Source organism: Ambystoma mexicanum, chromosome 6p, assembly GCF_040938575.1.
Source record: "Ambystoma mexicanum isolate Mex_15411 chromosome 6p, UKY_AmexF1_1, whole genome shotgun sequence".
Lineage (NCBI taxonomy): Eukaryota > Metazoa > Chordata > Amphibia > Caudata > Ambystomatidae > Ambystoma > Ambystoma mexicanum.
In genome coordinates this window covers 574,457,643-574,485,638 of record NC_090935.1, presented here as the reverse complement: position 1 = coordinate 574,485,638, position 27,996 = coordinate 574,457,643, and the positions used below count along the sequence as shown (strand labels likewise).

The window sequence follows — 27,996 nt, the reverse complement described above, 5'->3', positions numbered from 1 at the left end:
CGGCTGGACCATCGACAGCGCCTGATGAGACAATCACGGAGCCCCCAGCATACAAACTATTGTCAGAAGAAACATTGAGAACCAAGTTGTCACGCAGCAAAAGATCCAATTATATTTCGTCCAAATCGTCAGAACCCCTTGCTGAAATCCCGCAGCAGTACAAGCTTTTCTCATCTGCAGAGACATTTTTTGCATCATTTCTAGCACCAGGCGTTCAAGCAAGGACAAATGCGAAATGGCTGCAGATAACACGCTGGGAGCTCATCCAGCTGGCTAACGACACTGAAGAAGGATTCAACATCATAAAAATAAGCTCCGTGCACTGCGCCTGATGACGATGCAAAACAGATATGTCTTAGATCTTATCACGGCGATGGACGGCGGTGTTTGCAAAAAAATTGGGGGGGCGTGCTGCACGTTCGTACCAACTACAGATGCGGATAACGGGACACTGTCACACGTGATAACAGCAGTGCATAATTTAGGAGAAAGAATGAGGACAGAAGGTGGAGCAGACAACAACACATGGTTCGACAATCTGTTCAGCTGGATACCCTCATGGGTGAACATAGCAGCGAAGATACTCATTCCCATTATTGTCTTTCTTCTCCTAATATTCTGTGTGTGCCAACTGGGACTAAGATGCTGTGAAAATAATATGCCTAATTCAGCGATGATGATGGTAACAGTGGGCCGACAGACAACGGTGGCTACCATGATAGATGCCCAAGTACAAACTGGAGAATACACCACACCGCAGTATAGAATGACTGCCATCTATAGGCAGTATGGGGACGTGGTCGATAATCTACATCACACTACCATTAAAGAACCAAAGGACTTGCTGTGGTATAACGAGGTTTGGATAGATTTAGATGGGGATGGTGGGATATATTTAATGGTCACCCCAGAAGAATACGCAAGAAGAGGTAACAGCTTAAGAAGTGTGTGCAAAGCATGGATGCCAATAAAGGGTACACACGCTTGGGATGAGGCTGTGGATGAAGCTGAGCGCTACTGAAGGAAGAACGTAAAGAACAAGATAAGTAGTTTGTTACTTTAGATGTAACGAAAGGGGGGATTGTATGGGAGTGAGGGGCCCCCAGGCCCCCTTGCGCCATACACTCCTCAGTACAAAGCTTGGACCACGTGCCTCTGGTAGTGGGTTTGCCCCTTGCCCTTATGTAAAGTTAACCGCGGTTGACCGCTACATAGATGGGACTACTGAGCAGGACACGGGGCATCCATCTTTTGTGCCCCCTTTCGACTCCATCTTGGGTAAACAAGCCTCACTGCGATAGTACAGCAATGTTCAGCTCCCCTTCCACCGCAGCAGCCAAGGACAGAGACACACACACACAAGGCGCGCAGGCAGCTGGCTGGCCCCCACCCTTGCACTCCCCCTGCGAAGGAAAGCTCTGCGCTCCCATTCTCACGCTGAAGCCGGAGAAAGTTGCAACAACCGATATGATACAGTTTTCTTCCTCTGAGATCACGGCTAGCATGAGAACCAGCATGTGAACCAGGATGAGCTAAGCACTTTCTGCTCGTTCGTCCCCATAAACGTGTAAGCCACCCACCCCCATTTCAGAGCAATTTATTGCCATCCTGACCCTGCGCTCCCTGTAAGGTATTTCTTTCAAGTGCCAGACCCTCGCCTGTGCTGCGAAACCCACCCAACACCCCCACTACTAACCTTAAGCATCTTACCACAATATATGTTTTTACTTATACTAATAGGTCTAAGCTTAGGAGATATGTGAAACACAGCTTGATTCTTTTTACATGCACAATAAAGGTCAAGGCCTCCAATTAAAGCCACGAATGACCCAATTGTACTGACAATAATTACTATGTGTAACTTGTGTAGAAATATGAAAAGTAGCATAAAATGTTTAGATAATTTGTTATTTAGTGTTTTTCGAATGCAACATATTAGCTTAGTTAGTGACCACAGTGACCGGACCCTGACCTGCGTGGAGCACAAGATATTTGACGTCCATCATCTCGTCAGCCACTCAGCCAATCAGGAGGAAGAGATGCCACCCACACCTATAGTACCACACCGCCTGGCCAATCGGGTCAGTTTAGTATTTTTTGTTAGAGTTACTTTAATTGATATATATATACGAGTATGATGTAAATGTTTGGTAGGGTTTTTTGGGTTATTTCCTAGCTGGAGAAATAAACTATCCTTTGAACTCTTGCAGCCGGGTCTCGGTGCCTTCTTCCCCGAAAGGGGTTGGGTTGGTTATTTTATTTTCTCTCACACGTAGTAAGCCGGGGAAAGGCACCTACAGTTGTATATTCAGCTTGCATTACTATGTGTTTGTCCCTTGCAGGGGAGTGATTAGTATGTTTAGCGAGTCCTTGTTTTTTGTTTCTTGTACCATTATTTTTATTAAGAAGCTTGGATATTCTTTTATTTTGGTAGTCATCAGACTGTTTTTGGAGGCTACTGCTGCTGATCCACATTGTTGCAGAATATTGCCTGCCCTCGCACCATACTACACATAAAGATGCAAATGAAATGTACTATTCATTTGCTATTTGTTTTATATTTATGACAGAAACACCACCACATAGAAGCCTTCGCTGTTGTACTACTTCCGGCTCATCAGATTTCGTCACAGTGGCATTTCCTGTGGGTATTGAAAAGGGATACAGAAGTGTCAGGTGGCGAAGGATGAAGCAATGTTACACTATACAAGGTGAAGCTAACTAGTAGGAATCTCACAGCGGAGGGCTATGTCGTGAGGCTTTCCACAGTGATCAAGGCTTTCAGGTTTGTAGGCACTACAGCTCGAAGATATATTTGACAATGTTCTTAAAAAAGATTGATGTAAGGCGCAGTATTATTTGTTTGTCTTCTTTAGGCTTATACTGCTTAAAGTGTTTGTTGAGAGTGCCCATATGGCAGAAACTGAAAGCTGCATGGAGCAATATGGCCCATAGAGAGCAACATGAGTACACAGAAACCTTGGACTAGGGAGGCAGATTACAGATCAACATGACGTGATAGATGTGAGGGGTTACAATGAAAGCTGTGTCACTAAATTGAAAAGTTTAGATTTTTGGACCATACCAAGACAGCTTTCATTGTACCATAAGCAAAGGGATTTGGGTGCAAAGATTGTTAAAGTCCTATCATTTGTGTTACAGCTAGTAGCACTGTTTTGGGGGTCGGGGGAAGGCAGGGTGCTGCTGGCTGAAGTAGGTTTTCATTTTGATTCTGATAGGATCAAGCCCAAGTTGAGAGTGCAGTTCATACCATAGTCCAGGTACATGGTATTTTATTTTTACACAGAGGTTTCTAAGCATGGACCCGGGGATCGAACCTGTGTTGCTGGCATTGTCTTGCTTCCAAGGCGTGCGAGTTGCCCCTGAGCTCTCCTGCGAGGTATGGCCTGTTTATTCTGTGCTCCTTCTTTTGGGACACTTTAATGATTGAGGCATTGATCATGAGTGTATGAAAGGATCCCTAGATTCCAGAGAGGTCTAATTGGCGAGGTAATGGTTTGAGTATGTTTCGTGCTTCAAATACAAATAGTGAGAGTTAGTTACGATATTGAAGTGTAAGGGTAATTTCGTAAAAAGTCCACTGGTCATTGTTTAAGTGAATTGTCGCATAGAGAACACTTTTCAGAGACAGTTGTGTGAAGTTTGTAAGAAGACAGAGCAGAATAATTCAGCCATTAACATGGGAGAGCACAAGGGCTTCAAAGGCTCAAAATAAGTTGGTTGGGTAGAGGAAGGCTTTGAATGTGTGTATGAGTTTCAACCTGTACCAAGCCATTTGTCTTTTCCTGGAGACAGATGCCTGAGGCAGTCTAAAATCCGAGCATATGACTTGTTGGGGAAAAGAGAATACTAGAATTATAATGAGTTATTTTACTTCCTTATCAAATAGCACTTTATTGTTCTGCAAAGTCTGTAAATAGGAAAGAATCTTAATGTGGTGGATGCTAGATTACTGTAAAACAGGAACATGCCGGTAGTTAACTAAAACCGTGCATTTCAAGACAAGAGCTCCTTGTTTTCGTGAGACACCAATCTGATAGTTCCTAATCTAAAGTCAAGCAAGGAGCTTGAAGCTGGACAGTTCACAAAATGATAATCAATGAGTAATGCGACCCTCTAAAAATGTATAAACCAGTGGTAAGATACTGCAAAGAGACAAGAGTATAAAATGAGAACATATTAGGCAAATTGCCCATCACATGCTAGTAAGATAGCACTAAGATATTTGTACAATAGAAAGTCACAGGTGTGAATTCTAGCAGGATCAGCTATGCCATTCAAGGTGTATAAATAAGGTATGATTAAGATGTGTAATCATCTATTATTGATGTTCTCAGAAGCATTAGGGATCTGGCATTAATAACTATAAAAATAGAGTTATATTGTAATGTTAACTCAATATTATAAATGAAACAACATGCATTACCAACGAAAATAATGACACAGTAACATTGCAGAAAGGGTTTGAACACAAACTGGTGGGTACCTGCTGTAATTGTTAGAGTTGCTGAAGAAAAATAATGAATTGCTGAACATTAATTCAATCGTATGCTGACATGCAGATGTAAGGATTATCAGCAAAGGAGTTTTGTAGTGCTGAACGGCTCGCTCTGCTATGTCTGCATTAGCATTTTCTCTGAAGTTTACAGAATGTGACTGAGCTTTGCGTTTCATCGTGGAAAGGACATCAGAGAAGGTGTTAAAGTTGACAGCAGGCCTAGGAGATGGTGTCCTTGACTTTCAAGGCAACAAGGTTGGGCCAAATTGGTCATGACGTAGACTTCACACTCCCAAAAGTAAGAAAACATTATCCACTAGGTTGCATTGAATTGTTGTGATAGAAGGATATTGGTGAGTTCTGCATCTACTTTAAGGAAAATAATAGGTAGAGTGCCCAGGTATTTGCTTACCATGCTGTAAAATGATCTTGGCACCTGCAGTGTTCCATAGATGATGCTATTGGGATATTGCTAGCTACACTAATGAGCTACTCAAGAGGCATCTCAACTTGTGTGTTAGAATTATGCAAAAGGAAACATCCTTTTTGGCAAGATGGTTCTTCAAAGGCAAACCAAGAGACGCCAATGGTATCACTTGGCTTTCCTTCGGCAGCAGAGTCCAAACACAAAACCTACTGTAGATGGAGTAAGAGGCACAATTACATTGAACAGTCAATAAGAACATTTGGTAATGGACTAAAGTATATTGTTGTCCAACCAACTTAATAAAAAAGAAAATATGTAGTATCTAAATACTATATGACATTTGAAGAAAATTGCTTAAAGGAAAGAAGAAATATAATTTTAAAGTATTTAAAAAGTCAATAGGATCTCTAATTGATGTGGATTCCTATTCAGCAGAAGGTTTTTCAATAGAAAACTTAAGAAAAGGAAAAAGGAGTGTTTTCATGGTTCTCCCAACTGGGTTCTTGTAAAAAATGTATCCATTCCACAAACATCCATGTTAAGATCACCTTTGAATATACTCTTTTTTTATGTACAAAAATGTCAGCACCAGGGTAAGTCCCAATGCCGTGACTGAAATGGGATCCATATGGTCAGATATGTATCATTGGCCACTGCAGTGAAAAGCACAAAAGGAAGAGTGCAGGACGAGTTGTCTCGGTCAACCTTTGCTCATGTGAAAAGGATACTTCAGGTAACTTTCCTAAGTCAGTTCTTCAGATGTGGATCCTCTGAATCTGTTCAGTGCTCGATATTCGCAAGTATGCAACTTTCGGAAATCAGGGTTACACAACTTCAGAGAACACTTCTGGTTCCTTTCTGTCCAATAAAAAGGTTCTCACCGGAACAAGGAACTTCTTGTCTATAGGGATGTCTTTTCTTTCCTGGGAAGCCGTAGAGGCTTCAAGTTGATTTTCCGTTGCATCTCTTTTTTGGAATGTTTTCCAGTTCCCCACAGTCAAGTTAATACAAACAAGGTTTTCAGCTCCTGACATTGTGATAAAGCACTGACTCTAGACCTCTGAACCTCTGGTTCTCTGGTTACTGGAACCACGACAGTGACTGAAGAGGAATCTTGCAACAAATCCCATTGTTCACAGAGCTGAAGTTGGGGAGTTGGCTTCTGCAACTCATAGCCAGCCAGTCTTATAGTAGGCAGTCAGTCTTCAGGTCGTGTAGGCACCAGGTAAAGATCCTTGCAGTCCATAGTAGAAACTGCTACAAAGGCCATGGCATGAGAGCATGGCTTTTTAAACCTTCCTCATGCTAATATTAAAGATAGGGACATTGTTAAATTCAATATGGCATCATCTTTGATTACACTGCAATCCCATTTTCTCTGCGTTTAGGTCACAGTCATCTTCCCAACTCCAATCTAAGGTGCCTGAGGTATTCAGTAACTTTGAAGATTCCTATTTCAAGGGGAATCACCACACCATTGACTTCAAAAGGTGCCTATTTTGCAGGCCTGCAGAAAGGGTTAAAACCCCTGCTGTGCATGGAATCCTGTAGTCTTTGGTGGCTCATGGGAAAAGTACTCCCCCAGGCAGTATATGTTATTTTGTTATTACGTCCTTTGTGGAATAAACGTTTTTTTTCTCTCCAAGTGAGGTCTGCTTAAAACTTCAATTAATTTTCTATCTTTTGTTACTTTATTATATTTTTGTTGTGGAATTTGTGCATTTGACATCTTCCTTAGCATCAACTTTATCTGTTACATATAAGACATGTTCATTATTACAGTTTGATGAACAGTTATATGTTTTCTATATTTGAGTTTATGTATTTTAACATTTATGTTTATTTTTTAACATAATATACAAGCAAAATATGACAACTTTTTCTGGTCTATGTGTGTTTTTCTGGCATTGAACATAGTGAATAATCTAACTTTGAGCTTCATACAAATCAGTGGACCAAGTAGGTTTCAAATAATATAACCTCTTTGTAGCCAATCAGGTGTAGCAGTACCCTTTCTTGTTTGTATCATTGTATTTGCCCAATACTGCTACCCATCCACGAGGGAAACCAAACCCACCATTTGTTGTTTTTCTTTTTGGCTTAGCTTGAAACCCACTGCAACCAGGAGATACTTTGGACTACCCTGACAAACTGGTGTCATCTGAATATTCTCATACGAATGTATCTCTGTGTGCTTATACATGTGGACAACAATGTATTAGATACGACCTGGAAGGTATTTAAAACACAATGAGTTCTCTGTAATGGATAAAAAGTCATAGTTTGAATTTCATGTGGAACATAGCTTTGTGGCATGGCATCTACTATCTCCTCATTGTCCAGAGTTAGTTCCTGTACAACTGTTTAACACTTCAAAACTATGATCCGCTTTAAGCTCCTGCTCATTAAATCTTTATTTTTACCTCTGTAAAAGTTCCTCTCAAAATGTATTGTAGCGGTTTCAACATATACCTCTTGATGGAACTCAACATTTTCCAAATCTAACTTGGCTAGATTTAAAAAAAAGCCTAAAACATGTCACAGTCTTACTACTGCCCACCTGCATCTCCAAGAGAGAAGTCTGCTTTAGAAATGTATATAACATATCGAAGAATACATCAAAGTGAAGACACTTGCCGCATTTAAATCTGCATATGTGAGACAACAGATTCTCTCTCTTATGACACATATAGTTACAGTCACAAATGCAATAAAGAAAAAGCTAAAGCTTAATTTTGAAGAAAGGTGATTCATTACCTTGACTTTTATGTTTATCTTTACTGCGCCGTGAGGATAATAACTTTTGAATCTTATGAATTATTGTTCTTTTCTTGTGTGGCAAATCACTCTCGTAATTTGGTTTTTCGTAGACCTGTGCCCTAAAATAAGAGCGAATCAAAACAACCAAGTATGAAAAAACATATTATTGCTTTATATACAATGATTTGTCACATGCACTAAGCAGTCCTACAGATGGACAAAATAGCAGAATGCTGTATAAAGTTGAATCTTTCATATGTATAACTATGCACAGTCCAAATCTATGGGAAAGAGTGTTCTGCAGAAAATACAGATTTCATATGATCACAGACTTTCTAAATCCCCCATCGATTGCGGAAATCACCTGCAGATTTTAAAATATTTGCATAGTTCCAGCAAATTTCTCCTCTGTACCTATGACATTGATTGTTAAAGATATCTCTGCAGATTTCCACAATGTTTTGCATAGGTTTAGACTGCCTCTATTTATGATGGTAGTACTTACTAAGAACATGCTATAGCTCACACTATTGCAGGGCATCCTACTGGAAATATGGTGGCAGAATATCACAGTGTACACGTGTACAACTGCTTTGTAAATAATGTGTAAGGTCTATGAAAGGTAAAGTATGTTAGAATATGTGTCTCTTGGTTACACAATTATTTTTAATTTACAAATGTGATCCATCTACAACTGTTCACATTTAACCTATCTTAAGCTACATAATCAGACAGAGGGAATATTTGGAGCTTCATATAAATGTGTGCTTTGCCCATTTGCGTAATTATAGGGGGGGACAGGAGTTTTGTCCCCTCCAACTTCCGTGACATGCCTTTTTGTCCTCCCCATCTTTTGGAAGGAGGGCAGGGGGGCCGCAATCACCCATTATGTAATTGGACAGCATTAGCTTGCACTGTCTCTTTACATCATTCCGAGATGCCTGGCAGCCGCGCTGCAACACATTCAGGGCATGGAAGCCCTGCTTGGCTCAGTCCCTCACCCTGGCTGGCCTGACTCAAAGTCAGCAGCCAGGGTACTGAACTGGGTGTTGCAGGGCCTGGTGTTATGAATCAAGTATACAATTCCCTAGTACACCAATCAAAGGATGCAGGTTGGTAGTAAAAGGATACACGAGGAGACTTCCCTGAGGTATAGCAGGGTTGGATGTAGAACGACGCACATCAATGTGAGTCCTTCCAACTAATGTCACTCTCTGGCTTGATAATTACACACAGCCAAAGGGAGTAATTAGTGGAAAGGGCGAGTAGGACCAAAAATACACTAGGCTGTTGATAGAAGATAAGGAAATCATTAGGACCTGACTTGCCATCAAGAAAGTAACTAAGAGTCCTTCAATATTAAACTAACCTGTTTCTTTCAGGACAGTCTCTGATGGAAATCCAGGAATTCAGCAAGCAATCCAAGGAAAAACGATAAGGAAGGAAGTTAGTTTAGGGAACTAACCCGGACGGAACGAGGGCCGCACTAGAGTCGGGTTGGTGCACACAGGATAGCGTCCAATAAGTTCAGTGCACGAATCCTGAATTGACACCAAAAAGGTGTAATGGAAATGGTATCAGGTTATGATGGTCTGAAGAATGCCCTTGGTAGGAATGACTGAAGTAGTCTGTAATTGTAGTGATTCAAGATAAAAAAAGTTCAGGATAGTGGGATACTGCTAGGTGGAGAGAACAACAGTTTCCCCTATACACAGGAGGAATGCCAAGATTGGATATGGCTGGCTGCTCCAGACAGGAACTGGAATGGTTAATTGGTAATTAGCCGCTGCGGAGGGCAGAGAGCTCTGGAGCAGAACTGAGAAGGAAGGGAACAGCTGGAGACCGCGATGTAACGGCTGCCCCGGTGCGGGTCTAGAGCGGGAGGAGGAGAAGAAAACCGCTTAGGGAAGCAGTGCTAGGTTCCTCCAATGCAGGACTGGAGCGGGTATGTATTTGCAGAGGACCGCTGGAATCTGCGGTAAGGTTGAAGCCGGCAACAGAAGGAATCTTCCGACTTCAGAGCTCCGGAACGCGAGGTAAGCAGTAACGATCATCAGAAGCACCGTTCCTCTGGAAACGTCGCGTTATAAGGAATCAGGTGACACTCGCGTATAACGCCTGATCACGTGTCACGTAGCTAGGCAATCACGTGATGTCACCGGCAGCTGCAACAATAGTAAACAATACCGAAAGAAGTGCACGCGAAGATGAATGCCCTGCTTCCACTGAAAAGACTACTGGAAGTGTTTCCCCGGCAGTCTCCACTGTGTGTAAAAGGGCCTGGCAGATCTAAAAGCAGTGCGGGCAGGGAAGTATAGCTTATTAGGAGACCTCTGTGGAACAACAGCAGATGTACTAGGTTGGCCCAGGTTGGCAGGCATGACACCTGGTGCCTGTGCTGTCACGCTAGCAGCAGCACTTCCGGGGGCCAGCGGCACAGAGCATTGCTTTCCGGCTTCGTGTGACACACAGACAGGAACTAGGAAGCTCATTCAGCTTCCTGCATTCTGTCTGGAGGCGCTTGAGTGCGAAGAGGTTAGGTCGGTGTAACATGAGATGTGGCCCGGGCTGCATTTGAAATCAGAGCAGAGGTACTTTAAAAAAAATAATAATAATTGTTTTAATTGTGTTTGTGTATGATTGTTGGAGAGCTCAGTCCAAGCCCTCTGAAGCAAGCAAAATATGTGCAAACTTCCCAATTAGCATATGAATTGCACCAACAGAAAAGACTTCACAGAAAAGGACATTGCAAGGCGCATCATCAGTCTTTGATACTTGAAGGCACCATGGAAGTGACTTTAGAATAAGTTGCCATAAATAAGCCAAGTGACAAATAACTGTGGTGCAAAATACCTAAATTGCACTATTGTTATATGTGGAGCAACTCTATAGTCATTAGGCCTTTCCATTATAATAGCATGATACATTAACGTAAGCTTTGAAGTGAATCAGAATCACTTACAGAGCTGCAGATAAGGCACAATGTGATTAAATAATTGGCTCAAGATCACACACTTAAATGGTGAAACTGGGATGTGGATAATTTAAGCGACTGTGCACATCTTTCCAGGCTTAGTTGATATAGATATTTATTAAGGTTTTGCTTCACATTTCATGTGCTTATTACGTATATATTACATATAACATAATTATTTATAGCAATGCATTGGAAGAAAACTACATTACATAATAAACTAGCCTTTCATAGTAAACTAATCATACACTATATACATTGTCATAGAATTATGTTGAGCAATGGGAGTATGGCTTTAGTTTAATTCTCCCCATTCTGCATGCAAAGTCACAATAGCATAATGCAGATTAATGTGAGCCTAACAAATCCTCCTTGGGTTTTAAAGCCATAGGGCCTCATTACCCGTTAGGCGGTAAGGGTTTACCGGTACCGGTAAGGGCACCGGTACCGGTAAACCCTTACCGCCTTACTACGAGTTCCCTTTGCGGGACCCGACCTTAACGGCTGGTTTTACCAGGCGTTAAAGTAGGGTGCCGCAAAGGGACCTCGGTGCTAATCATGGTACCGAAATTTGCGGTACCGTAATTAGCTCCTTCCCCATTCCCATTATGCCCTATGAGGGCAAAAATGGGCATAGGGAAGTGCCTTGGTGAATGGGGAATTACCGCCCCCGCTCACCTTGGAGTAGGGTGGTAATTCCACCATCCACCAAGGAAGACACGGTAAAATACCGGCGGCATCCATTACCGCCTACCGTGTAATGAGGCCCATAGTCATTATTTCATAAACCATGCAGCATTATGCACCCTTCTCACTTCTGATCACTCCCTCCCATTCCCATTTATAAAGGGACAAAAGTCCCTGCTAATAGTACCTCCCTCCCTCCCGTCAGTGCCTAGTGGCTCACAATGTAATACTCTGTTGATACAGAGCAACGTGAGGACCCTCTGCTACCCGGCACTCCTTGGGACATTGTCCTGGCAGCGGGACACCTCTACCATTCAGAACGGGTAAGGTGTCCTGCTGCCAGGACAATGAGCGTGCTGAGCAGGAATTGCTCAGCATCAGCACACATTGTCCTGCCAGCGGGTCACTTTTGCCGTTGGGCACCCTCTTTGAGGTGCCGAATGGGAGAGGTGTCCCAATGACAAATGTCCCGGTCTGGCTCTTAAAAGAGCTATGGGGCGGGGGAGCTTGACCACCCCCTTGCGACTCTCCCAATCGGTACTCCACTGCTTGGAGCCATTTGAACCCAGGAAAACATACCTTAATTTTAATCAGTCAGAACCTTGTAGAAAAAATCTATCAGCACGTAGATATATAAGGTGCTGTGCAGAACCCAAGTTTGGAGATATGTGGCATTTAAAAATCTATACCAGTTATACTTGGTCACCCACTGCACTGCCTTAACCAATGGTTTCTGCCTTTGAATGAAAGGAAAAATCAGGCAAATTGCTGACATCCCAGTGAATCTGGTCCTTTCGGCCATGGCTTTAGAGTTCCGTTAGGTCAAGGCAACGTAGCCCAGAATTTCAGGTTTCATGGGGTGATAAAGTCTGGTCTGATCAATGGACGTTGCGCCACTGTTTCCATGTGTTATTGTAAATGTACATATAAATGTTGTGTACAGTCAGTGGAGGTGCTGGGTGCATTTGTTTGTGAGTGAGAGAGTGTGTGCAACCATATGTGCGTTGCCTTTTGTGCCTGAATGAATGATAAATAATTAATTATGTGTATGTTCTAGTGGAATTAAGTTTGTGAATGTTATGTTGTGTCACTGGTTGCATGGCAGGCCGACTGAAGATGTGTGGGGCCCCAGTTGAATTTTAAAGATACACCACCAGTCTTATGAAAGTTATAACAGAGCTTCAGCAACGGACTGTTGTGGTGTAGTAGTTTAGTGTTATCCCTCAAAGATTTAGGTTGTTTGACCGGGATACAAAATCACGGCGGAATTAACCGTAGTCATTTTCGCTGCGAATACGTTTCTTACCTTGGTACAAAAAACCAAACCTATGTCCCCTCAAACCGCCAGTACGCCCATAATCCCCCCCACTTACCTTATCTCCATCCGCTGCCTCTCCTGGAACTTGCAGCGTCAGATCCTTCCCTTTAATGCGGGTCGGATCTAACACTGCAGAGTCCCTTTTCTTCTTTTTTTGTTGGGTCCCTGCCACCAATGCTGAGGAAGCGGGGGACCCCCCAGCAACTGCCAAAGCCAAAAATACCGAACATGGGCTGAGGGGGCCGCCCCTGCAACCACTGCTCTTCATGTTCAGTATCTTCGGCTTCCAACTAATGGTGGTGACCGAATTCGGTCAAATCTACCATTCGACCAGTTTTTTTAAAACAATTTGGCCAAAACGATCCCTCCCTTCATCCCACCCCTTTCATTCAGTTGTCATGTCCCCCCCAACAAATTCCAGCAAAGTTACTCCACTGGCTTTGTGCGCTGGATTGAATACGTGGGTCATTGATACGTTTCCTACCCTAAAATGGAAACCAATATTAGGTCTTTCTTTGAAGATCTTTATCAGGTGGCTATAATCTGCAAAGGTATAAGCCAATACATTCTTAGCTGAACATGACGAAGGGCTTTCCCTACGAATGTCCAGACATTAATCACTCTCCTTTACTCTTGATTGGGACGGAACATTCAAACCATGCATTCATTAAATCCTTGTTGTTATTGAAACACTTTGAGATAAACCTGGCTTGCCCTCTGGTCCCTGATCAGTAGCTTTCTCAGATACAAGTACCAAATATTAAAGTGTATCTATGATTATGGAAAATAAACCCTCTTTCAACTTCAGACCAACATCAACTTTCCCCCACCATACCATGCTAAAATCTCCCTTTCATCTAGGGACACAACAATCTGAATTGCCTCCTATCTGATAAAAATAAATCACCCCCGAATATGAAGACCATGCATGCGAATGTTATTCAGTCATTCAAAGATGGTTGCTTTGCTTGACCCTATTATGGAAATAAAACATGTATGAATTCTGTGACAGTCACATTAGAGAAGCATTTTGAAGTGTTTCGGGGAAATCTGGGGCCCCTTGGAATGGCCAATAGTGCAGCGGTGTGCTACTCAGCAGATGTAAGCAGGGACAGTGGTGGACTGGGCACCAAATGTGGTCAGGAAAAGTCTTTTCAAAGTGTCCCCATATTATAGGCTGTGAATCAGTGTAATGAGCAAGACCAACCCATCTAAATAGAGTTCTAGAGCACATGTGTCACTACATACAGGTTAAAAAGTAGTTAGAAATAACAACACACACTGACATTTAAGATTCGAAACAAGTGATAAATATCATACTGGAAGCTTTATAACACATGTTTAGCTTCAGGAGGATTTGGGGATGAGGAGTGATGGAAGGAAGGTAGTGTGACGACCGTGGAAGAGGGTAAGAGGAGGAGAAAAACAGGGCAAAAAAGAGACCCACCGGGAAATCTCCAGTGTTCCCTTTGGACCACTCCACCGTGGACTAGGGAATATCCTGCAGACTCTCATGACTGCCTAAGCTCTTGTGCTTGGTCATTTTTAAGGGGCACTGACCCCAGAGGAGAAGAAAGTCAATCAATTAGCCTAGACCACCTGTGAAGGAAAACACACTGAGTTGACATCAACAGCACCACACTATGCATAGCAATAAAGATACTGTTGACCCTTCCAATTAATGAGGCTGCTTTATTTCCACCCCCTCCTGCAGCAACAGACCAGAGGGCTCATATGCCTCCCAAATTGGCAGAGTACCACTATTCCAACAGGAGAAGAATGCTCATTGTAAAATGCGTACAGCTTGGCCCAGCATACATTTCTGTGCCCATAACCTGACTCTAGCAAATTTATCAGCACGATCGAAAGCTGCCACAGACACCAGCAGTAATGCGTGGATCTGCCTGACTGGACAAACACTTCCTCCTGATTTCAAAATGGTGGAGCAGGGTTTTAACCCTTGATCAGGGCCAGAAGCCAGATCCATTTTAAGGGAATTGTTGGGGCCTGAGACACAGACCAATGTGGGGCCCCACTCAAACCAAAGAAATTAAGGGATCGAAGAATGTATGGTTGTGCCTCCCTCTCCTTTGTCACAATCACATCACATAGCCTGATACACTTCCCAGGCAGAGATTGAAATACAAATGTGAACTATCTTTACGTTTCCTTACCGCTGTCATGCATGTTGGAATCAGAATAATCAACATAACATTAGCAGTCCACGATGAGGATACTTGTGTTCTGGCACAGACACGGACACATTTTAAGAATAGCAGCCATGAAGAAATGCAGTTATGTGCACTGACTTCTTTTCAACAGGCAGCCAGGTGATGCCCCTCCCAGGATGTGCCCTTTTCCTCTCCTATAGAGTTATCTCTGACAGGAGAAGAGTCTGATGTGAAAGATGTCATCCTTAAAGGGAGGAAAGAAACTTGGAGTGGGGTCAACATCAGGGCAAAGAAGAACTAGAGGCAGAGGCTACACAATGTCAGTGATTATTCATTAATACAAATAATTCAGAGTCCTAGTAAAGCACTCCTGAGAGAGATGGCAGAGTCAGGATGATGGACCAGAAGAAAAGGTTGAAGAGAGGCACCCCAAAGGAGAGAACGAGAAAGCTACATCCAGCGAGAGAGTAAAACACTAGTGGCATGAGGGATATATCTCTGGCTCTAGAAGAGCCTAGAGTGAAGATAAAACAAGGTGCCTCACGCCTCCTCAGTGAAATTTCTCAGACCCTGGCAGACGCCAGAGGAGAAAGCTACACGCTGCTCATGGCTTAAGCAACAAATGCAGATGCTGGGCCAGTAGGTGATAATAACACAAACGCTTCATGCTGCGTTAAAAGGTAATCCTCTTAGGCAAGAAGAGGAAGAAATAATGTTTCCTAGATGTGTGTAGTCGTTGCATCAAGAAGCCTGGGAAGGCAAGCCATGGACAAAGGCTGAACAATATCTTGCACAAAGCACTTTTCAACTCTAAGAGGAGGGTCAAGATGTCTGGTGAACGCAATAACCTTAACATGGTGAGCAAACGAAATAACGACATCCGTGTGGCGCTGCCCGATGACGGGCGCGCACGTGACGGCGTGACGATGCACGCCGTCGCGTGCAGTACAAATAAACGGGGCGTTTCCCGGCCGCGTCAGAGCGACCGGGAAGCCCGAACCAAGATGGACGTGTGTGCCTCAGTCCTTGGTGCCGGGGCTTGCGGCGATGCGCGCGGGGGGCACCAGTCACCTCCAACAGTGGCGACGAGTGGGGGTAACGATGCCCGGGCCCGGCGGTGATCATCGGAACAATTTTTCACCGAAACGAGGTCGGAGTACAGACTTCGTTTCACGCCGCGGGTAGTGCGTTGCCCACGCGGCTGGCAGCCATTTTGTGCAACAGGCTGTGGGACTTCGGGAGGCTCCGGTTTGAGCCCTGAAGCGACCCCAGGCCTAATTTTTGGAAATCCTGGTAGCTGATAGCTACATCTACACAAGGTTATGCCCGAATAGTGCATAGACTCAATTTTGGGTTTCCTACGTCGAGTGGAAGCAAGGAGAAGGCCCATCTTGGCTGGGCCTACATAGCCTATTTGTCCTTTGTCACAATTTTTGGGACAGCTAAAGGCAGAGTGCCTTTTTCATCCCCTTCATCATCATCCTGGTGGCCTCACCAGCCTTCATCCTCTTCATCATCAAAGAGGTGTGCTGCGAGTGACTGTATCCAGGGGTGGTCCATGCTGAGGGTCATGTTGGACTGGGTGTTTGAGTTGCGGCTCCTGGTCAACATTCTGGGGGTGCCTGTGCGCTCAAACTCATGAGTGACACCGAGGACCAGGACGGAGCACACGGTGCGGCGGCGCAGCTACATCCTCGTGCGCCAGTGGCCCCGCAGGGTCGACAGCCTCCAATGCAGCAACCAGCAGCACCAGCAGGTGGTCAGGCAGCGGTTCCGGCTCTTCAACCCCCAATACAACCAGCTGCACCACCTGGTATTCAACAAGCCGCACCTGTCATGGCCCAGGTACGTGCACATGCTGCTCTGCAGCCCATCCCCGAGTTCGATGTGTCGGGCCCGCCCTCCAGCTTGGGGCACAGATGGAGAAGGTGGGTGGACCGCCTGGACATGTACTTCAGGGCTGCCCAGGTGGTTGATGACGACACCAGGCTGGCTACGATGTTATACTCGGCAGGGCCCTCTGTCCAGGAGACTTTTGAGTCTCTGCCATAAGGGAATGGAACTTATGATCAAGCAAAGGCCGCCCTACAAGCGTACTTTCTGCCCCTTGCCAACGCGGACTATGAGCGGTTTGTGATGCTCTCTGCCAAACAAAAAGATGACGAGACCTTGAACACTTTCTATGGGCGCCTGAGGCGTCTGTCGCTCGCCTGTGCCTGGGGTGATGCGGAGGATATGATTAGGACCATGCTTATCCAGGCGTGCTCATCAGGCAAGCTCAGGCACCAGGTGCTGAGGCAGCCCGGGATAACGCTCCAGCGCATCCTTGAGCTAGGAAGGTGCCACGAGGTGTCAGAGGCGAGAGCCGCAAGAATGGAGGCCGGGTCGCGCCCTATCAAGACTGAAGAGGTCTGCGTGATGTGGCGAGGGGGAAGGGGTGCCAGGAGGTTTGGTGGCAGCACCCGAGACAGAGCCGGGAGGGCAGGCGAAATTTGCCAAAAATGCGGGTATGACCTGCCCCACCAATCAGAATGCCCTGCAGCTGGAAAGACCTGTGGACGGTGCGGGCTGCCTGACCACTTCTCAAGGGTGTGTAGGGCGACCATGCCCGTATTGGTGCCAAGGGGCCAAGGTCGGCCCTCGCCAAGGGCTAGTTCCACTCGCCAAGGTCGGCCGTCCAACGTCGCTCAAGTGGACCAGAGCGAGGAGGAGGCCCAGGTGGAAGAGGCGGAGGAAGAAGACGAAGAGAACATATTCTTTGTCTCAAGTGTGGGGATTCTAAGAAGCAGGAACCGATGACAACCAAGGTGCGTGGTTGAAGTGAACCAGTCTCCAGTACCTATCCTCGTGGACACAGGGGCATCGGTAAACGTCATGGCCCGTGAACATTACAATGCCATGGATCAGCCGCCCAGGCTGGTCACACCCAAGGCCCGCATCTTTGCATTCGGTGGTGTGGAGCCCATCCCTCTGGACGGGCCATTCGTAGCAAAAGTAGAACACGATGGCTCTCACATCACAGCACGCTTCTACGTGACCCAGGTGAGTACGAATACTTTGCTAAATTGTGCAGCGGCAGAAGCTCTCGGCATCGTCAGCTTCGCGTACTCCGTCTACCTGGAAGACATTAATGACTTACTGGAGAAGCATGATGCTCTGTTCAAGGGGATCGGGCGGATGGCCGGAGAGCCGGTGCGGCTGCACATCGATGAGTCGGTACAGCCGATCGCCCTGAAACATCGGAGGGTACCATTCCACCTCCGTGAGCAGGTCGACAAAGAACTGGACAGCCTCGTCGATCTAGACATCATAGAAAAGGTGGAGGGCCCGACTCCCTGGGTGTCCCCTATAGTGGTGGCAAGGAAACTCAAACAACCGGGCGCAGTCAGGATCTGTGTGGACATGAGGATCCCCAGCAAGGCCATCAAGAGGGAGAGGCAACTCACCCCGACGCTGGATGACATCATTGCGGAGGTGCAAGGCGCTCGGTTCTTCTCGAAACTCAACCTCCGGGCCGGCTATCACCAGGTTGTCCTCCACCCCGAGTCAAGGTATATTACCACTTTCACCACACACCGGGGATTATATCGCTATAAGAGGCTGAGCTTTGGGGTGTCCTCGGCGGCTGAAGTATTTCAGAACATCATTCGGGGTGCCCTAGCTGACCTCGAGGGCGTCTTGAACATAAGCGATGACATTCTGGTGTTTGCGAGGACGGAGGTGGACCATCTGAGGCGTTTGGCGAGGACATTCGAGAGGCTGTGGTCGTTGGGACTCACCCTCCATAAGGAGAAGTGCGAGTTTCTGCGCCCCTCCCTGGAGTTCTTTGGGTTTGTGTTCAAGGAGGGGGGGTGTCTCCTGACCCCAAGAAGGTACTGGACATACAGAAGGCACAACCACCGGAGTCTGTATCGGAGGTGCAGAGCTTCTTGGGCATGGTCACTTACTGTGGGCGGTTCATCAAGAACCTGGCATCCAGGTCTGAGCCTCTCAGGGCCCTGACAAGAAAAGGCACCATCTGGAATTGGGGCCCACTGGAGCAGGCGGCTTTTGATGACATTAGAGGTGCCCTCACGGCCGTGGACACTATGTCGTTCTTTGATCCTGCATTACTGTCGGAGATCATCGTCGACGCCAGCCCATTTGGCCTCGGTGCTGTATTGACACAGATTGACCGTGACGGCGGCGTCCGGCCAGCTGCGTATGCCAGCAAAGCACTGTCGGACGCCGAACAACGATACTCGCAGATTGAGCGCAAGGCGCTGGCAGTGCTGTGGGGATGCCGCCACTTACGGCTCTATGTACTCGGACGCCCGGTGACGGTGGTAACTGACCACAAGCCACTGCTGCCCATCCTGGCAGGGTCGTCATCCAAGCCGCCAGCACGCATTGAAAGGTGGATGCTGGCTCTTTTGGAGTATGGGGTGACTCTGGTATACCGACCGGGGGCAAATAACGCAGCTGACTACCTCTCCAGACACCCCGGGGTGCCTGGAGGAGGGGACCGAGACACCTGTGAAGAAGAAGCTGAGGAGCATGTCCGAGTCGTGGTGGAAGCAGCCACGCCGAATGCCATGCCTCTTCAGGAGCTGGAGGCTGCGGCGGCACAGGATGAGTGTTTGAAGGTGCTGAGGCAGTCCATGCAGCAAGGCTCCTGGACGTCAGCGCTCGAGGCCCTGGCTGGGCGCACTAAGGAGGCCCAGACTGGGTTGGAGCAACTATGGAAGGTCCGCGAAGAACTGTCCTTCTCAACATCGGGCCTGTTACTTCGGGGTGATCGGATTGTAGTTCCCCAGTCAAAGGTGGGCGAGGTGATTGCACTGGCGCACCGGGGTCATCAAGGGGCCGCCAAGATCAAGGCCCGCCTCCGGATGAAGGTGTGGTTCCCCGAGCTGGAACGCAAGATGGATGACTTTGTGGCGGCTTGTGTCTGGTGCCAGGCAGCATCGCCTGTACAGCGGGAGCCAGTCATCGAGGTAATGCCGAGGGGGACCCATCCATGGGAGGTGGTTAATGCCGATTTCGGGTCCACCACCATGGGCACCCACTTCCTGGTCTTGGTTGACGAGTACTCCAGGTACCCCGAGGTGGAGTTCGTGGAGTCCGTGGCGTTTGCGCACATGATTGTGGCTGTGGAAAAGTTGTTTGCGGCTCATGGGTTTCCACACACGCTGTGCTCGGACAATGGTGCGCCATTCCAGGGTGAACGGTTTGCAGAACTAATGGTGAGCTGTGGGGTGGTGCACCGGAAGATCACGCCTCTCTGGCCTCGAGCAAATGGGGAAGCAGAGCGTTTGATGAGGACTCTCAATAAGACCTTTAGGATCGCCCAAGGACAGGGGCAGTCCCTACAGAGAGCCCTTTACCAATTCTTGAGGGTATACCGCACCACGCCCCATGCGTCCACAGGGGTGGCCCCAGCGGAGGCGATGTTCAGGAGGTGTCCTCGAGGGTTGTTGCCAGAGGTCGGAGAACGAGAGCCTGCTGTGATTGATGACCAACGAGTCGAAATGGACCGGCGAGTGAGAATTGAGCAAGAGAACGTGCGGAGGGGGCTTCGCCCACAACAGCTGGAGCCGGGCGATGAGGTCCTCATTCGCAATCGAAATCCACATGGGAAGCTCTCCCTGCCGTACAAGCCTGAGCCACTGGACGTCGTGGCAGTCCGGGGCTCCATGGTAACTGCGTCAGATGGCCGGTCGGAAGTAACTCGCAATGTAAGCTTCTTCAAAAAGCTTAGGGATCCCAGAACTGACCCACCTCCTGATCCGGACCTTGGAGGAGTCCCGGAGGACGAGGGAGACCCACCCTGCATGCCGGAGTCCCCAGCCCGGGGCCTGTCGGTGGACAGATCACCCGTGCCGGAGGCGAGCCGGAGGTACCCCCAGAGGGCTGGGCGAGGGAAACCTGCTCGCCTCACCGATTACGTGTTGGGACATTTGGCTGATGATCAGAAGGGTGACAACTGTTAACTAGGGGGACCCGGGTGGATGCTAATAAAGGGGTGTTCATGGCATCGGGGTTTGTGAATTATTCTATTTGCAGTGTTGTTTGGTTTGCAGTGTATAGTTGAATTGTGATCGTTGGTTCTCCCCGAAAAAGGAGGAGTGTCGCGCTGCCCGATGACGGGCGCGCACGCGACGGCGTGACGTTGCACGCCGTCGCGTGCAGTACAAATAAACGGGGCGTTTCCCGGCCGCGTCAGAGCGACCGGGAAGTCCGAACCATGACGGACATGTGTGCCTCAGTCCTTGGTGCCGGGGCTTGCGGCGATGCGCCCGGGGGGCGCCAGTCACCTCCAACAATCCGTTGGATAAAACCTACTCCTCCTATGGTGTGCCTCCATCCAACTCTGTGTCTCCCATCCATCCACACAGGTAAGAGGTGCACCTGTTCCTCTTCTTTCGCCTCCCAGAGCGCCAGCCATGCTCTTTCTGCCGCACGTGTAATTGCTGCTTCGATCTGCACTTCTTCGACACTCTTTCTACCACGAACGTCTGTTCCGCGCGGCACTACGTGCATTTGGCTCATGTGACTCACCGACCACACCCTGTTGCTCCTCCTATATCTCTCCCCTACTTGCGTCCATACCTCGGTATCATTTCGACCTCCCCCGGTGCTGCAAGCACCTTGCCCTCAAGATCCCACAATCTGCTTGTTCTGCGCCCTGGTGCCTTGATCCTTTCATACTTGCCCATTGTTCCTTATTCATGCTGCAATGCTCTGTTACTCGCCCTTCCACCTGCCTTTTGTTCCTTGCCTCATGTTAGGGCATACCGCTAGCATGCTTCTATGTGTGGGTACCTACCTGTGCCTCCAGGATCCGTTGCTGCATTCAATGCCTTGCATGTTCTGCTTCTCAGGGCCTAACCTGGATTCTTTCCTGATGTGGATTGCTCCATTCTATGCCCGGCCTCCCTTATTCTTCCTCCTTTCTCCTCTGTTTTTACATCTGTGTACCCCCCATTTTGTTGCGCATCTGTGTGCTCCTGGACTTTCGAATTTGGGTGTGTTTAACTTCCCTGCACCCTCCTTTTTTTGTCATGCATATGAGTGCTCCTGGACATTCGAAATCTCAGGTGTTTTTACATCTCTGCACCCTCTATTTTATCATGCATTTGTGTGCTCCTGGACTTTCGAATTTGGGTGTGTTTTTACATCTCTGCACCCTCCATCCTGTACTACAATATGTATGCTGCACCTTACTTCTCCTACACTCTTCTAGATCACTATCCTGTCCTTTCCTATTCCCTCCCCCTCTCTACTCTTTCTATGTCACAGCACTTGCACTAAATGAAATGTTGTCAGGCCTAGTATGGTAGCTCTGTTATATATTCAGTCTGTCTGTTTGTTCTGTATTACTGTCTGTGCTATTCCATGTCTGTACCATTATAACTATTTAGCACTTGATCATTCTGAAAGACTCACGGCCTAGTTAGAGTGTTGTTTGATTGCATTTACCCTTGTTCCCTCCCTTGCCTTGAAGCGCTTTGAGACACGGTTCCTTGCGTATAGGCTCTATACAAATAACCAATAAAATAAATTAAACGAATTGTGTTACCCTATGTATTATTTATGAAGAAGACTGTTGGCAGCTATAATTTAGTTTTGGCTAAACTGGGGTGCATGCCGACATACCACAATAGGAGCACAAAGTACCATATTGGTAGATATTGTGTATTTTCAAGTCCTCTCTGCCGTTTGGTTTCTTAAACATTACTTTGTTTGAGGAAACTATGAGGAAGGACTAAAATTGCCATTTTGCACAGTTGGGCTCTCTATCGGAGCCCTGCCATGTACCTTCTAGTGTGATTCGTGCTGGTTCATGCCAGTTTATGGCCTTAAACATGGGCATTACATGTCCAGCGATAGTGGTCCTGGATGTTTGGAGGTTGTGGGGTCTATTTGTACAGCAAAACCTTTGTTTATAATCCATGTGTGCAATTAGAGTGCAGGCTTAGGCCAGCCCCTGTGTCTATGGTATATCTAGGATAGACCATGTTCCTACACTCAATTCTGTTCAGATGTATGGGATTGCACCAGGTTGGCTTGTCTGCCGGAGGATTTTCATCATGAAAAAGTTGTTGCTAAATCTTCTAGGCCAGATCTAGCTGTCATGCACCGCATGCCGTGGCGCCTATGGTCTCGTGTGCAACTAGGCAGCAGCCATGGTTAATGCCGTCACGTTGTTACACGCTGCCTCTGCAGCGGTCTAGTGTTGCACCCGCAGTATCTGGGGAAGCATTTAGCTTCTCCGCTCCCAGAACGCTGTGCGTTGCAACCGCTTTCGGTCAGCCCTTTGCTGCTCGTTTTCTTTCCCTGGCTGCGCTACGCTAGTGTTTCTCTCTCCTTGTTTTTCCCTCCTCCCGGTGCCCTCTCTTCTCTCTCTTTCTTCCGCGTCGCCCCTCGGTGCGTCACCTTTCTCTTATCTCCTTTTCCCGCTCCGCCGGTCTGTTTTGCTCTCACTTTCTCCCCTCTGTCCTCGCTGCTGCTCCGCACATGATTGCTGTGTTCCACTCTCTACTGCTGAAGCTGTTTCATGCTTATCCAGTTCTGTACAGTCCACATCTGGTGTGCTCCACTCTCTGCTATATCAGGACACTTTCACGTGGGACACATACCTGCTTCAGCACTGAGCCTGCGGAGTCTACCTTCCACTCGGCACGGATACAGCCGGATCTTCACTACTGCCTTTGTGGCAGCTTGGTGTTTTTTGCACCTGTCTGAGGCTTTTTCCCCAATCAGTCCCTCACGGGAAAGGAGCCCCAAGTTGCGCTGCTGTGCAGCTTTCATGGTGGCTTCCTCCCGTGTAAGACCTAATCTGAAAAAAAAGAAGGATGTAAGAAAGACTACCGAGCACGCAGACCCCTGAATTCTGTCTCATCATCATGTGAACTGAGCTTAGTTCTGGTTTGGATTTTGTGATACTGGACATCCTTCCTGAGATGGCCTTATCCTCCTTGGCTGGAGCAGGCTTCCTGTGCTGGAACTGTTTCCTGTGCTGGGAATGCTTCCTGTGCTGGGACTGTTTCCTGTGCTGGGACTGTTTTATCACAGATTCATATTTTTGATGCTTGGGTCATGAGCCTTGGTGTTGGAAGCTCCTGTCAGATTGAAGGATGGTGGGACTCCACTACCGAAACTTATCTGTTAGTCTGGATGGCCCCACCATAGTTCTCTTTGTGAGAATGTCCTTTGATGGTGGGCCGCCTTCCTTTGTCCTTCAAGCTCCCGAAACCTGCTGGATAGGGTTATTCCATCCTCCTGAAGCCACTGTTTCTACATTTGGCTGGTGGGCTATCACCTCGGAAGGCCTTTTGTATTTTTGAGCTGTCTGGGTCATCATTGGACCGGGTTGCAAGTTCTTGCATGACAAGATCCTGGATTCTGCCCTACAAAGGAAGACAATTTACTCACTGTGTTGTTCACCCATTCCTGTGCAACCTTTTCTGGAACTGTTAATGTAAGTACCTATATCTGGGTCCTGGAATGTTGGGTTGTTCAATATACTTACCCACAGGTATCCCTTTGCACCATGGTCATAGGTTCTAGCAGGTCCTCTTGTACAGTGGTTTTGCCGTTGACTTACATTGGCTTGAATCCTGCTTTGCATCTGTTCTCCCACCGCCTGCTAGAACCCAACCCTGACACTGGATATGTTCAAGAGGGTATTCACTACTTTCTCCTGGGATCAGTTCATGTCTTCTCTCCATCGTTGGGGTATAACAGGGATTTACCTGTCTTTCAACCCAAACCGCAGCTTGGCCTACTGACTTTATCCTCTTATTCTTTGAAACACTTGTGTATACGTGCATAATAAATAAACAATCAATCAATCAATCAATCATTCCCATGGGGAACTTTTAGAACTTCCCTGTAACTTCTCTGTTATTACTTTTACAGATACATTCCTGGACATTGACATTATTCAGTTCTATAACCAAATATTAGAATTCTAGCCATTACTCCTTATTTTGTCTTCCTTTTTAAAGTCCTTCTTACGGGAATGCCTTGTTACATTATTATGTGTGACTACTTCTGTATCACTTTCTTTTGTAGGAGTGGGATGTCTCCTTGTGGTGTACGTTTAACCCAATTTTGCCTCGTGGAGTACCCTGTATAGTATGTGTTTGTATTAACCATGTTACTATGTGGTAGAGGGTCGGGAATATTGTGATTATTGTTTGTGTGGCATCTTGAGTCCTCAAAATATCTAAGTAAATGGAACGTCTAACTGTTTTTAGGGTTCACTTGTCTCTGCGCACCTTTCCTAATTGTATATGTGCGGTTCCTATTTATAGCTAGTGGATTTAGAGGTTAGTAGACGGGGTGGATGGGGTTTTAATTGACCACTGCCGTTTTCTATACATATAGTGGTTCCATCATTTGTTATGTCTAACTAAAGTACTTATTTTGACCTGATAGAAATTAAATGTATCACTTTAGTAAAGTCTGTTTTTTATTCAATATGGCAGCCTTTGGTATCTTATTAACTGTGTTGACAAAGTGAACTTCACTCCTAGCCGTCCTTTCTCCCTTGTGTTAACCCTGAATGCGCACTTATTGCTTGCACTTAAGAGAGGTTTTGCTTCCATTTTGATTGGAATCACTATTGCATGGTTAGATGATTCCACATCTCTCACTATATATAAAAATCTACCTAAAAGCCATCCTCTTGGAAGCTGCTATACTAGCTGACACCCACACTACTGGATGTTTGAAACTCCTGGACTGCTCAGTATCGGAGTTCAGACCTCAGTGGGTCCAGGAATATTTTCAGCTTGCATCGATACAGAGAGCACCAAGGCAGAGGCCCAACAATCTTGCAAGTCAGTGAAAAGCTGCCTGCTTGATTTCGTCCTGCTTCTCCTACTGGGTCCACCTCTTACTCCAGTGTACAGTCCTGTGTCTGAGGATCCGCAGGCAGCAGCATGTGCCTAGTGTGGTGATGTCTCCCTAGCTGCCAAGGTCCGGGCACAAGAATGAGTGGTGCGCCTTGTAGTAGTGTGGTCATTCATCAGGTGACTGTGGTGACTGCAGTGGATGACTTCTGTAGGAACAAGTGATGCAAATTTCAATGGTGCACACATTTTATTGGCACCTCAGACTCCTATAGAAGGGTGTATAAGTGTATAATGGTGTTGTAGGCTGCAGCTGGTGATGGTGGCTTAGCACTAATGTGAGACACTGATGAGAATCATACAAACCAAAGAAAGGTGGGAGCATAGTCTAGATCGAATTGATTGAACTAAAGGAGCACAAGTGTAGTGTAGTGTAGGGACTGACAAATATAACAACTACTAATTTCTAACACATTAAAAACTAACTCTAACATATTAAAATTAATAGTGAATCGAATGGTGCAAACTATGGTTGCAAACTGGTGGTGTAGATACTGAATGCAGGCACAGGCTCTGCGATGCTGGTCTGGAAAATAAAATGCATACATTGCAGAACCATCTACGGTGTGTGGACGGAAGGCTGCACAATGAATTTGCAGAATCGTTCTGCCTGAAACAGTCCATTGTGTGAGCCTTCAGCGCAGCAAATTAGAATGCAAGTGTTTTAAATATCCATCTGGGGCCACTGAACTCAGCGCTGTATAAAGTTCACTGTGGAGACTCAGGAAGGCTTAGAAGATTACTAGGGTGTGTGCTAAAGATGGGTGGCACTTTTGTAGAAACATTATTCATGACATCACCATTTATGCAGGAATGAGGGGAAAAGGGGTCAAGAATCCATATCTGATATAGGAGCAAAGGGGAAAGCAGAAAAGTGGACTTAAAAGAGAGAGAGAGGAGGAATTGACTTGAGGGCTAATCAAGAGAGAGTGGAGGAAGGAGGTTTGAGAGAGAAAAAGAAAAACGATTCTGGGATGTGAGGCCTTTCTGGGTGGCTGCAGTGTGGAGCTTGGCTGGACAGCACTAGAAGGAGGGTGTTGGGCAATTCTTGGCTGAGTCCTGACTACAGCTGAGGGGAGAGATGTCCTGCACTCTGCCGTGCAGATGAAGTGACAATGATCACTTGGTAAGCCTTAAGTGCCAAACAAAGAGAGATTCTTACATGTGTTAGCCAACTTCACACCAATGAGGGAAAAGTCAAATTTAGGCACAAAAGAGGAAAATCCCTTTAATCTTCACTCATTGGAGAACAAATGTATTTTCCTTTATGAAGATAGACACTTTTAAAAAGGGAGTTGACCACACTAACAAAGCAACAGTTTTATCTCAAGGTTGAGAATTAAAAAAAAAACGTGTGCTCTGCTTCGCTGGGCACTGTGAGTTCTTTTAATGGGGTGAAAGAAGCCAGGGAATTGATAGGGAAATAGCTGTGAATTTGAACACATTGTATTGACAACTTCTGAAAACAGTATTATCTGCTAAGGTGGAATATTTTTTTTTGTTTTGTTTCCAATGTTTTACATGTATCTAATGAACGTACATTGTGTTACTCTGTGTGTGTTTTTATTAAGATCTGCAGAAAACGTATGACGTGAATTACAGAATCCCGAAAGCTGTGCATGGTTGTTTATTGTGTGATCTGTTTATTCTGGTGATGCATGGAGTGTAAAGCTTGGGGGGTGGGGCGCGTTTGATACTGCCAGTGGTAAAATTAGTGTGCCAGCTCTATACTAAGTCTGGCAATTGTAACCAGAGAGGACCTGTATGAAAGAAAATAAGAGGATGCTATTTCCCCATGTTCAGATGCATGCTTTAGCAAACAAAGGATAGGCACATTATTGTATGCGCTTGCAGGTGGCGGTAGCGACCTGGTGAAGGTAATCAGAGGTATAAAATCCTACACTCCTCAGGCAAATTCACTGCTGTTAGGTACATTGTGATGTGTCACAAACTAATGGAGGTGGAGCACCCTAGCATGAATTTATCATACAGAGGCACTTCACACTTGTTCCTCATAGTGAAGAAATGGATGAGCACACTCTGTTGTGGCCGTGCTGGGAAGTAAGTCAACTATGCCAAATAAGTTGAGACTGAGCCTTTGACTTTTGTGGTTTACTGAACAAGGACCAATGTGAGGGGGTGAACCTTAGTGCCATTGGATACTGTTATTCAGGAGATCACCCCCCACACGTGTCACGTGCCTGCAAGGAGTTGTGGCGATCCATCAGATAATTCCATT

At 46.3% G+C, this 27,996-nt stretch overlaps 1 protein-coding gene across 2 annotated transcripts in view; it reads right to left on the bottom strand.

Moving 5' to 3' along the window:
• The window catches only part of LOC138511606 (E3 ubiquitin-protein ligase TRIM39-like), a 1,024,620-nt gene that overhangs the window by 325,466 nt on the left and 671,158 nt on the right, over window positions 1-27,996 (bottom strand). For both annotated transcript variants that reach the window (XM_069627393.1, XM_069627392.1), the window contains exon 8: window positions 7,704-7,825. In XM_069627393.1, the coding sequence (XP_069483494.1) occupies window positions 7,704-7,825 (122 nt within the window). The remainder of the gene's footprint in view (window positions 1-7,703; window positions 7,826-27,996) is intronic.